At 44.5% G+C, this 13,384-nt stretch overlaps 1 protein-coding gene across 1 annotated transcript in view; it reads left to right on the top strand.

The window, feature by feature from the left end:
• LAMP2 (lysosome associated membrane protein 2) overlaps positions 1 to 12,925 on the top strand; it is a 320,221-nt gene extending 307,296 nt beyond the window's left edge. The window contains exon 9 of the mRNA XM_085608102.1: positions 11,392 to 12,925. Coding sequence (XP_085464228.1) covers positions 11,392 to 11,534 — 143 coding nt within the window. The 3' untranslated portion in view covers positions 11,535 to 12,925. The remainder of the gene's footprint in view (positions 1 to 11,391) is intronic.
• Positions 12,926 to 13,384: the final 459 nt, after the last annotated feature.

Here is a 13,384-nt window from a genome sequence, read left to right as displayed (position 1 = left end):
AGCTAGATATACATTAACGGTAATAGATGTGTTGCCCAAGTACGCCTTTGCTGAAGTGCTACATGATAAGTGGTGCTAGCATCATTTAGGCCTTTACAGCCATCTTCTGGAAAGGGCAAACTCCTCAAACTGCTGACAGATGCCAGAAAATAATTTTGAAACAATGTTTCAGAAATTATTAAAACGGCAAGCTGCTCATTTTTTTAACACAGAGGTAAAACCGGCTGTTATAGAGCGTTTTAACAGAACTTTAAAATCAAAGATGTGGAGATATTTCACAGCCTCCAACACCTTCCGATATGTGGATGTTCTACAGGCGTTTATGAATGTTTATAACGCCAGTTATCATAGAACCATCAAAACGTCTCCTGTAGAGTTGACAACCGATAATTTCTTAGCGGTGTGGAGAACGGTGTACGGGGGCAGTTTTGCTGCTGTGGTAAAAAAGCTTCTTTTTAAAAAGGTGATCATGTTAGGGTTTCAATGTTGAAAGGGGCCTTTACGAAGGGCTCCAAACAGACTTTTAGCAATGAGCTATTTATAGTGGAGAATGTGGAGCTTAAAGAAGGAATATATATTTACTGGATAAAGGGCTACGATGGCGAAATGGTATCGGTGCCGTTTACAGCAAAGAGTTACAAAAGGTACCGGGTGATCCACAAAAGGATGTTCAGGGTTGAAAAGATTCTAAAACAGAAAGGTAATGGGGGGCTAACAGACGGGCCTTTGTCAATTGGAGGGGGTGACCTGAGAAATGTAACAGTTGGGTGCTGGCCAGTTCCCTACAGGTTGTGAGTACGAGGGGCTCTCTGAAGGCGACAATATGGGGACAAAATCATTTTATATTACTTTGCCATCCTTTGCTTCGAAGGACATGTTCCCAGACAATCAAACTTCTAATTATGCTGTGAAACTGGCTAAACCTGTGTACCTTAAAGGGAAGTCGGAGGGAGCTCTAACCGAACTCCAATACCCAAGAACATGGAATACATTTACAATGATAGAGGCCAAATTTACTATAAAGAGTGATCAGGACCCCTTGAGCATCCATGCTGGCTTTCCTCAGAGCTGTTAGTCTAGCGTAACAGCGGTTGTTGAGGCAATCATCATATCCATAGCTAGCATTGAAACTTATTCGAATATTCACCTAGCGTTAGATAATTTTACAAGGAAGGTGTTTCTTAAAGCTCCAAATCGAGATAGTTTAGCTGTACTTATACATTAAAAGTTTTAGAAATTATACAGCATATAAAAAGCAAGGTAGAGCCTGACCCTATGTGCCCTGATATTAACAGAGGGTTCTATACACTTTGGTGCCGCTTCCGATCCTGTAAAACCCGGGTACGAATGGTCGTACGGAGCGTTTTCTCTGTACGACTCGTACCCGGGAATTCCACCTTACAAACCAGCAAGTACGATTCGTACAGAAATACCATTTCCGTATGAATCGTAAAAAACACCGTACGGCGAAAAAATACATACAATTCTGATCCTGGACAGCGCGTACGCGACATCCGCACAGAGTCAGGCAGCGTTTTACGGACCAGCAAGTACGATTCGTACCCACAACACTCCGCACGGCTATATTTTTACGGGAGCCAAAAGGTGCCGGAAAAGCTAAGTAAGCTGCGATGCACGACGAAAAGGGGGCCCACTACGCGACGTACACGCCATCACCCACATCGTACATGTCATCATATACGGTGCGTACCCCAACATTGCATATGTACAGACCGTACCCCCCACCCCGTTTGTACGGACCGTACCCCCCACCCCCGTATGTCTGCACCGTACCCCCCACGCCCCCCGTTTGTACGGACCGTACCCCCACCCCCCATACATCCGCACCGTACCCCCCACCCACGTATGTCCGCACCATACCCCAGGCGTACCCCCCACCCGCGTATGTCTGCACCGTACCCCAGGCGTACCCCAATCCTCGTGTATGTACGGACCACATATACACAAGGATTGGGGTACGCCTGGGGTACGGTGCGGACGTACGGGGGTACGGTCCGTACATACGGTGGTGGGGGTACGGTCCGTACATACGGGGGGTGGGGGGTACGGTGCGGACGTACGGGGTTACGGTCCGTACATACGGGGGGTGGGGGTACAGTGCGAACGTACGGGGCGTGGGGGTACGGGTCGTACATACGGGGGTGGGGGGTACGGTGCAGACGTACGGGGGTGGGGCGTACAGTGCGGACGTACGAGGGAGGGGTGGGAGGCTGGGGGGGCCGTACGACTCATACCCCGGGCACAAGTGTACTCGGGTAGGGGTCGTACAAAGTTCGCTCCGTACGGGGCCTTTTCCATGCGCTTGTGTTTTCGGACGGGTGGTACGGATCTTCAGTTTTACGATTTGTATGTAAAACTGTCCGGGGACGTCTCGTAGACTTTTCCTGAGGCGATTCGTATGTATTTTTCACGTACGAATCGTACGGATCGGAATCGGCACCTTTGTGTATAGTGACATTGTAGAGCCGCAGAGGATTGGGGATAGATATTCACCATTGTTAAGATGGGTCCAGGTGAAGGGGGAAAATAACAGTGATTAATATTCAATATATCAAACCTGACTACGTAGCAATTTCTAAAAATCATTTTGACATCGAGGCTCATGATCTTCGACTATCGGTCTGAGCCGGTGTTCTTTGAATATGGGAAAGTTATTGTTCAGCTTCATTTAAGACCGCGACGTGACAGCGACTATTAAGATGTCATCATGATGATCATGAAAACATCCGGCTACATGCTCAGTACAGCGACTATTAGACACTAGGCCGGATATGGAGGGCCACCATTCTTTCAAGGGACCCCTGTTATATATGGTGCGGGCCTTGGAGGTTTCTTTTCTCCATAGTTTAAGAAGATCTGTGCCCTACTTGAAGGGGCTGTGAAATTGCAAAACCCTACATTAATGCAGCGGCCTCAAATATTGCTCAGGATGTGGTGGGATCTGTGACTTCAGCTGTCATTGAATGCATCAACAAACAACCCCAAGAAGGAGCTGGACTTGTGCACAGGCCAAGCACAAGTATTAAAAGTAAGCGAAGGTCTTCACAGTGTAGGGGTCCACTGGTTACTTATTAACTATTTTTAAAAAAAGAGGGGTTCTAAAAGCGCTCACTAAAGATTTGTAAGGCATAAGAGATCCTCAAAAAACAAGAGAACACCCACTACTGTAAAACGCAACAAACATGGCCTTTTTACACGGCGCATCAGAAGAATACACCAAATCAGTGTTTTCTCTAAAACCCACTCAGACCAGTATCAGTTTTTTCATGGAAGTATCACCTCTAGCAGCTTTGATGCAGTTGGCACCGTTAGTTTTTTGTGGCAGGGTCCAAGGATATGTATCTAGATCTCAACAATACCATGCTGCATCTTGTTTGTAAAGTCATAAAAGTTGATGGTGTCAACATACTGCCCGCTGCAAAGTGGCGACGATCGCTTACCCCATTGCGACTGTGTAATCAGGTGGACATTACCCTTGGCAATTGACCCATCACACAAAGTGATAGCCTGTATGCCTACATCGAGAGTATTCAAATTATAGCCATGACACCCTGGACACCCAGCTTTCAGCAGGGCTCTTCTACAAGGATCCTTATGCACATTTTAAAGACAAGGAACTGGACGGGGATATTCAAGGTTTTGATAAGAGCAAACTTTGCTGCCAGGAGTAGACCGTTTGACCTCCTCAGGCATATACATTCAGACCTATCCTTCAAAAATAAACTGCTCATCAACTGTATTAATCTTGAGCTCAGGATTAACCGCACCAAGGACTCGGTCTGTTTAAGTGGGGATGCGGAACAGTATAAACTGGTCATACTGTCTGCTAGTTTGTTTGTAAAGAATGAAAGTGTCCCCAAACATCAGACTGACTCACACTGAAACATTACAGCTATCGAATGCCAAGTATGCAATTAAAAGAGTAGCTCTGAAGATATTCAGCATCCTGGCTGGTACAAGATTAACCCAGCAGAAATTTTTTATTTTGGAGCAACTACTGATACTTCTCATTGGTTATGTCGACAACACAGCTTTTAGCAGTCTCTATACCTCAAACCCTTCAATTTCACACTACATCAACTACATGGCATTGTTCCACAACAGGGCTCTGATTCCTGCACAACCATGCACACCAGCTTTGGAGATGCTAATTTTATCAGTGAAGATCTGGGATTGGTTACAAATCCGGGAAGCACCTGTGTGATTCTGGAGTCGTCATGTCAAGAGAAGGATATGGGACGGGCTGCACGCTGTTTCGATCTACCCACTGACATGGAAGAGGGCGACAACTACAACTTGATCAAAAATGGCAATCCAAAAGCAGAAATACTTTTTATTTAGCCCTTGGCTACGAATGTGAACAAAGTTGTATTCTCTGTATTCAAAGTCATTCAGATCAACCACGCTTGGCAGATTTTGACTATCTTTAAAATATTGTAAAATGGGCGCTGTTCAGATTTGGATTTCTTAAGCCGTCCTAAATATGCTCAAATACTTTGAAGGTGTTTTTTACAGAACCTATATTAAAGTATGTAAAAAAAAAAAAGATGCTGCTAGGGTGAACTTTCTAGCACTGCGAGAAGCAGAAACACAAAATTGTAAAACCAACCCAGTCATGCCACTCCCCCTTTTTCTCTATGTAGGCTGCGGCATGTAGAACAAAGTTCAGGCCAAGCTTGTGTAGGGCCTATGAGACCATTCAAACTGAGCCATTTATAAAATGTCATTTTTGTTTTGTCAAGCTTTTACACAGCACTCAAACATTATTACATACATAGTGATCTATTCAGTTTTACGCCGTGCCAAGTAGCAGCCCACACCCATAATTGCTGCTAGCTGGCTGCTGAGATAAAGACCTATTTCATTAATGAATTATGTAAGCAGGGCCCTCATTTATATCTGAAACACATGGCCAACTGTCACTTTAGAGTCCTCGCTGGCCGCAGCCCAACCGGTGTACCTGATACGTTTCTAGCGAGAAGAAAGACAGATGGGGTCGCAAAACCTGAAGTTAAAATGCAGGTAGAGCGCCTTGGGTGGCAGATGTTGGCAATCGGCGCGGAATGCTGAGTGAAGCCCAGCCTTGGAGGAATGAGTGAAGATGAACGAGAGAGCCAACACTGGAGTCCGCCCTGGCTGGGGAAGTGAGAGCTATAACTTGCTTCTTCTAAATGTCTCCTTACTGTGGCTGCTTGTTTTAAATTTTAATCTTTCACGAGGACTGGTGGGGACTGCATATGTGTGGTGGTATCTTTCTTGGTCTGAACTCGTATGGATTGGGAGTCTGAGAAGACACTTTCAGACCTGCGTTCTTAACCGTCTTGCTTTCTCAAATGCGCTTGAAAATGCACCATTTGCTCACTTTTTCAAAATGTTCTTGGGGTAGAGTCCCCCAACCCCCCCCTACCACCCTTTATGATGGTCAGACTTACCCACCAGCGAGCACTCACTGTAAGTTTTACGCCCCAGCACTTTCTAATGTCACCAGCCACCACTGCCTGGTTGTGATGGCCTCTCGACTGAAGGTTATAAACAATTTGCTCCACAATTGGTAGATCATCTCCTAGAGGTGTACAATGAGGCTCTCAAGAGGAAGGCACTCCCAACCACCATGATGGAATCTCTGGTGTCTATGGTTCCTAAGCCAGGAAAGGATCCCTTGTCCCCGACTTCTTATAGGCCCATATCTCTTTTAAATGTTGATGAGAAGATACTTAGCAGAGTTTTGGCAGCAAGAATTCAGCCTTATATGGTCAGACTGGTCCATCATGACCAGGCTCGTTTTATTCTAGGTCGGAACACTATGTATGACTTAAGGCGACTTGCACATATTTGGCACGATCCGCACTTACTAGGCGAAGAATGGGCCTTATGTCTTTTAGACTTTAAGCAGGCCTTTGATACGGTTGAGTGGGACTATATTTGGGCAGTACTCGCTAAAATGGGGTTGGGTGACAAATATTTAAGCTGGGTGAAGCTCCTTTATATTCGACCGATGGCTCAAATCCATCTCCGCAACCAAGTATCTGACAGTTTGGAGCTCCAAAGGGGTACTCAACAGGTTGCCCCCGTCCCGCTCCTTTTCATATTGCAATGGAGCCATTGGTGACTGCACTGCGACACCGGATGGCATGGTGGGGTGTGACGATAGGCCCGGCAGTGCACGTAGTGTCACTGTATGCTGATGATACCCTGGTGTATCTCCGTCGTCCCAGGGAGTCGGTCCCAGAGCTCCTTCGGCAATTCACTGATTTTGGGGAGGTATCGGGCCTTTGCCTTAACCCGGGGAAATCTCAGCTTTTTCCTATGGGAAACCTGAGGGACAAGGATGAGAGTGATCTGCCCGCTGTGGAGATTCGCTGGATCACAGACTCGGTGCGTTACCTGGGGGTCCGGTTAATCCACATGCAGGAGGCTTATTTGAAACATAATATGGGACGATGTGTAGAGGATATCCGCAGGTCAGTGGAGTTTTGGCGTACCTTACCCTTATCACTCATGGGACGTGTGGCTCTCATACAAATGGTGGTCCTCCCCAGATGTTAATATGTAATGCAGAACTCACTTTATCGGATAACACAGGAGTACTTTCTCCGGTTGGACCGCCTGCTGGTAGAACTATTGTGGGGAAACAAACGGAAACGAGTGGGGTTGCGGACATTGCAGAGAACTTGGGAACGTGGGGGTCTAGAGGTTCCAAAATTGGAATTATATAGCAGCGCAGCTCCAACATGCTGTACAATGGCTCGATGACAATGATCATTGGGAGAAACCGTTATTGAGGGGTACTTACGGGAATAATCCTCTCCCGGACCTACTGATTTAAGCTTGCGTGTGCCTGAACATCTCCCGTATATTATTAGACATTTGACCTCCACATGGGAGTCTGCAGTTAGGGTTGCGATCCATAGGGCACCTTATGTCCCTGAAGCCCCATTGTGGGCGGTTGTCCCGTTTGGGCAGATCGATCAAGCTATGTCCGTCTCTAGATGGGTGGAGGGAGGCTGTTGAATGATGGGAAATCTGTATTTAAATCAGCAATTCCTGACCAGAGAGGAAACAGAAACTGTGTTTGATCTGGGCAGCGGTCAATATCTCCAGTATGCGAAAGTGGCTGTGGTAGCACAGGAGATATGGCCGACGTTCCCTGAAGAACCTCCAATAGCTGCCACCCTTCAGGCCCTTGTGAGTCTTGCCGAAGGCCGTAGACTGGTCTCTCATATTTATCGAGCATTAAGGGCGGATGTCACTGTGCACCCGCTTCCTATCCAGTCTAGATGGGATGAAGTGCTGGAGATGCCCCTCACAGATTCTGAATGGAAGAGGGTACACGAAGGAGTAAAACAAATTAGTTCCAATACCAGATTTAAACTTATCCAATTTAATGTTGTTCATCTAACATATTTAACCCTGTGAGTGCTTCATAAAATATATCCAGATCGCTCCTCCTGTTGCCCCAGATATGGTTGTGATGATGCCTCAGTTTTGCATATATTCTGGGAGTGCCCAAGACTGCACTAGAGCTTCCGTGCATGTGTGCGGGCACGTGCTTACGAGCAGAGGCGCCATATGGCTTTCCTCTCTCGTCATGGGTCACAGGCCCTGGCTGTTCTCTCCTCCCTCTGCATTCCATTCTCCTTATCTCCAAAGTTGAAAACAACCCAGCGCGGACCTTCTCCAGCCTGCTCTTTCCCCTCTCGACCCCTCCCTTTGGACAGGGAGGAGGGTAACTGCTCCTGTTTGCAAGCTTCACCACTATTCATGCCATGGAAGTTTGTTCTCTCCTCCTTCTCCCCCCCTTTTTCAGAGGGGAGGGGAAGGGAGGCTGGGTCCATTGCAAGCTTCTTAACCAGCAGCTTTAGGTATGTCATAGAAGCGGCCACTTTACCATTAATACGTAGTGCTTACCCCCTCTGCCCTCGCTCTGTCCTAACACTTATCATCAGGTTCAAACCTCGCCGTGCTTACTCCCTCTGCCCCCGCTCTGTCCTAACACTTATCATCAGGTTCAAAGCTTGCCGTGCTTACCCCCCTGCCACCCGCACTGTCCTATCACTTTTCATCAGGTTCAAAGCTTGCCGTGCTTACCCCCTGCCCCCCGCTCTGTCCTAACACTTATCATCAGGTTCAAAGCTCGCCATGCTCACTCCCCTGCATCCCGCTCTGTACTAACACTTATCATCAGGTTCAAAGCTCACCGTGCTTACCCCCCTGCCCCCCGCTCTGTCCTAACACTTATCATCAGGTTCAAAGCTCGCCGTGCTTACCCCCCTGCCCCCCACTCTGTCCTAACACTGATCATCAGGTTCAAAGCTCGCCATGCTTACCCCCTGCCCCCGCTCTATCCTAACACTTATCAGGTTTAAAGCTCACCGTGCTTACCCCCCTGCCCCCGCTCTGTCCTAACACTTATCATCAGGTTCAAAGTTGGCCGTGCTTACCCACCTGCCCCATGCACTGTCCTAACACTTATCAGGTTCACAGCTCGCTGTTATGCAGCACAATATCCTTGGTGCAACAACATCAACTGTTGCATGGCTAAACACTTATAAGGTCCCAAAAGCGAGAACTATTGGCTATGCCAATGCTTGTTTAAAATCTTTTTATTGACTTGAGGCAGGAAAACTAAACCAAAAACACACCATTGTTATAAATAGTGTGACATAGACCATTGCAGTATATCAACACATTGTCAGTTCTTTTAAATTCACACAGGAAACTCTCCCACCCTCGCCTCCTCTGTGGACCTAGTAAATCTTCTACGTGTATCAAGGAATGTAACCACCTTACCGTGGACGCAGTACATGGGTTCTCCCTGTAAGCATTCCACTTGTTCCACAGCTTTTCCCATGTCTTTAAGCACCCTCTATGTACATAAATTGTTTTTTCCCGCAAACATACACCAATCCATGTCATTCTTTCAGTTCTGAAGGGCTGGCGGGGCCTCCGCCCCTTAATTGCGTGCTAAGTTTCGCTTCTGTAGCATCAGGCCTAATGTAACCCATGTTTGGTCTGCTCTTCCCAGGTCTGTAGCCTCCCAGATTTTGAGGAGGCACCATTTGGCTGCAATAGAGTTTCTCTTCGCATACCTCTGAAATGCTGGATACCACCTCCTCCCAGAAGGATTGAATTGTAGGGCAGGACCAGAAAATGTAATAAAACGACCCTTCCCCCCCCACAAAGTCAATTACAAAATGAATCCATTGCGGCCCATCTTGAGCAATGTATTACAGGAGATCTAGGCTCTGTGTAGAATTTTGAGTTGGACCAGTCTAAAACAAGCTCTGATGACCACCTCTTTAGGCTCAGTGCATTTGGCCTCCTGTTTACAGCACAAGGACACACCGGCTGAGAAACCTGCAGGGGGAAAGTGGTAGCCCAAAGTCTTCAACGCACAGCAAACCGCCTCCGTGCAGTACCAGGGCCTGGTGCACAAAGTTGCACCCGAGTTCGCTAAGTCCGGGAGTGTCGTTGGGGTGCAGCTAGTACCCCAAGAAGACAAGTTATCAAGCCAGGAAGGCTATGCCTGTGACCACGATATTGGCAGACTGGTAGTTTAGTGGCGACTGGAAATTTTGCCAACACCGAGAGGATTTAGGGGGACATCGACCCTTTGACCAGGTCAGTCTCACCCCCTTCATGGGCGAAGCTCTGCAACGGATAAAGGTGCCTGGAACTTACTGAGGACTGCATCACCTGCTGAGGTAACTGTTTCTGAGGACCTTGCCTGGCACCCTACTGGAGTTCGTCACCTAACATAAGTCTAAGTCACTGCATTCCAACTAGCCCACTTTGTAGTGATATAGTTTCAAAGTTTCAAATTCGCTGAATTTGTCAATGCTTGTTCAAAGTTGAGTGAAATAATCCGATTTACTATACCATGTAAATTCTATCTCTCCAGAACCCTCTGGTGGATCTTTTTCTTGTGGTGTCTAAAAATACATAAAAATGCAGTATATTTTTATATATTGGTGTTAGATTTCTTTGGTGGCTTGTTGATTTCTTCTAAAGTTGTTTTTGTGCTTTTTAAATGCTTTACACTTGCTCCTTTGTGTAAGCCTTGGTCCTCACAGTCACAACTACCCAGGCTTGAGCAGAAGGAATGACAAACGAAACCCAAGGGTCCTAATCGGGTTGGTAAGTGTAATACACAGTGAGGTTACACAACCACACCGTATGATACACCCCATTTGCTCACACTATCATGGCATCTGTTTCCTTGTGTAGTGGTTATCTTCCATAACTTTATATGCAGAGAGTTGCGGACTAGGATCTGCTCATGTCAAGCAGGGGTAACCTGACTCCCCGTATGAGCCTGTGAGATATATCTAAATCAGAGGATCATTTTTCTTTCTTAATGCCTGACTTTGTCAGATCTCTGCAGCTCGGAGAAAAGGGAGGTGCTTCATACTTTTTGAAAAATTATCGAGATAAATTGCTCGTGCAGACCTATAAAAAAGACAGCTTTATAGATCATTTCTATGTTAAAGCTGTGATGTAAAGTGTACCATTCTTTCCTATTTTGCTCTACCATAAATTAGAGATGTACTTCAGGTAACATCTTTCCTTTGTACTGTCACTGTTTTGTCTAATGTCTTATAAACCTATTCCGTCTCATTCTCTGTAACTGCACATACACCAGCCTTGCCTTCCTACAGTTGTCTGTGAAATGCTTTTGCTGCCGATAAATATAAATCCTTGGAGGCTTTTTGTGCCTCTACTTAAGTTTGGAAAAGTTGGTCAGAATCAGAATCGGCTAATGTTCAGACGGCTGTCAGGAGAGCTAGTGAGATGAGCGGGCAACCTTGCCTTGGCAGTCTGATCTGTATATCTGTGTTATGTCATCTGGCACTTAGGTCTAGGAATTGAGAGACACCTGTCGAGAGATGGAGGATCAGAAGAATTGCAGCCTGATGAGCATCCAGTTTTTTGTATTTTTGATGCCAGTGTTTGGCACTGGGATTCCAGTGACTGCAATAAAATGACCCATGATTTAGAGCGAATCAGCTATTGCCTAGAGCCGTGATTGCCAAGAACATTCTGTCTTGTTGGATAACTGTGGATGGCTGAATTCTACTTTATTTTAATTTATTTAATATATGACACTGTTCTTCCATAATGAATTTAGTTCTTTTTTTATAACGAAATCTAACAAGGGATTTGCTTCATATTGACTATAACCTGCATTAGTAATAAAACTCTGGATTTATTCGAAGTAAGTGAATTTGTATTACTGTCTTTTTTTCTCTTGTTTGGTCACTTTTCTATGGTGAAAGGTACGCAGAGGATTATAGTTCTTTATGTTTGTAACTTATCTTTTTTATGAGCTCATTTTAACCTCCAATTCATATATTTTGTCTCCAAATACAGCTGAAGATTGCCATGCAGATAAAGACAACTTCATTGTACCCATAGTAGTGGGAGCAGTTTTAGGAGTATTAGTTATTATTATAATTGTGGCGTATGTCATTGGCCATAAGAGACGCAGCGCAGCTGGATACGAACATTTCTGAGACATGCACTGTACAATCGCCTACAAAATATAAATAATTAAAATCAAAAGCACAAGTATTGTAGCAATGGGAAAATAACTTATGGTCACATTTTTAATGCACCTTAGGCATGTATAAGCTGATTTGTTAAAGACAAATATTATATTGTGCAATCGTTAAACAAGGTATTTGTCAAGACTTTTAATTTATGGAAGACAATTTGTGTCTTAAATCTAAAGTGAAATGTGTAGTATATTTTGAGCTCTTGCAATTCCTATACCAAAAAGTATTGTAAGAAAGTGTTTAGTGTTTATAGACTGCCAGATATTCAAATTGTTCTAAAAGTAAATAGTGTAACTTTATAAGACAGGGCAGATTATGGAGAAACAAAAATAGCTTTAATTTAGCAAGCTATTAGATTCCGACTTGTGATTTAAGAATGGGGAAACATAAATGTCACTGACGAAGAAGCGGACTCGCGTGTTGGTGTGGAACAGAAACATGTAGTATGTTGGTATATCTCGTGTTTAGGTGTTATGCAAGGATACCTGCCACTAAAGAAAGGTGTCATACTGTTTGTAAACTGCCTACTACTCAGCACATGAAAGTCAAATCTTGCAGGTATGCTGATCCTCTTAAAGCGGTTGTGCACCAGGCCAACATTTTACTTTGTAAAATGCCTATTTTATTTCCACTTCCTGTTGCAAGTACCTATCTGCACCCCATCCAAGCACTCCTGGCTCAACCAACCCATCAAAGCTACATGCATAAAGCACAAGCATCAAAGTGTAAGGTTCAGAGTTCTAAAATATGTAAGTCTCATCATGAAATCCAAGCTGGACCTGTAAGCACTCCGGTGATGTCTTAAAAACTGAACCTTCTACAGATCAGATTCCAAGTGCCGCCTTTAGATCCATTTCGAATCGCTGATCTCAAATATTCTGAAGTGTCATTGACAATGCATACAGTATGGAACAACGAAGTCGCATTTAGACCTTTGCATATGTGAAAAAGGTTTAACAACTCGGCCACTCAAGGGCAGATTGAAACACATAATCGCCACAAGTTTTTTACTCTATCAATGTTTTTTTAAAGTGAGAATTCGAAGATACATTTTACATTTGGTAATCCAGGATGTTTATTTGTGTATCCATTTCCATTTATACCCTTTAAAATATGCTAAATTAGCAGAATATCATAGTGTTTATCCCGTCATTGAATACAGATTACTGTGACATACAATTCAATGGTTTTAAGTTCCGGTTGAGTCCTATTTATGTCTGAAATAGGAGCATGTGACCATCCTCATATATTAGCTCATTAACCACAGAAGAAACCTAATATTTTGTGTTGTAATTCACCTTATAAAAACGTCATTTCTTCAGGAAAATATTAAACGGAATTGAAATAAACAGTATTGTTTGTGACCTTTCTCTGGACATTTCTGATTACATCGAGTGAGTGGCTAAAAACCTTTTTTTAATTATTGTGAAATTTGTAATTGACCTCAGGATATACATGAGAAGAACACAGTTATTTTGATTTCTAATACAGAATTGCAAATCAGCTTTTTAAAAGGGTAATTTGAAATCACCAAGGTAGCCATTTCTCGCTGAGAATTTTTCATTTTTTGTCTGGATGGAAGAGATGGATATTTTAACACCATTGCAGGCGGGGTTTCGAGCCCACACAAGTACCAGGTTTTTAGGTTCGTGCTTATTTACTGGAGGGTAGTTATTATTGGAAGGGGCTCAATCTACGCGGCACTTGTTGATCTCAAATCCGCGTTTGATCTAGTTCCTCGTACCAAAATGTGGAGGTCTTTTATGGATATGGGGATGCCGTTGGAACTGTTGTCCTTCCTAGTAAAA

This window comes from Triturus cristatus, chromosome 5_2 (genome assembly GCF_964204655.1).
Source record: "Triturus cristatus chromosome 5_2, aTriCri1.1, whole genome shotgun sequence".
Lineage (NCBI taxonomy): Eukaryota > Metazoa > Chordata > Amphibia > Caudata > Salamandridae > Triturus > Triturus cristatus.
The sequence above is the reverse complement of the archived record's forward strand: the minus strand, read 5'-3'. Positions and strand labels throughout refer to the sequence as shown.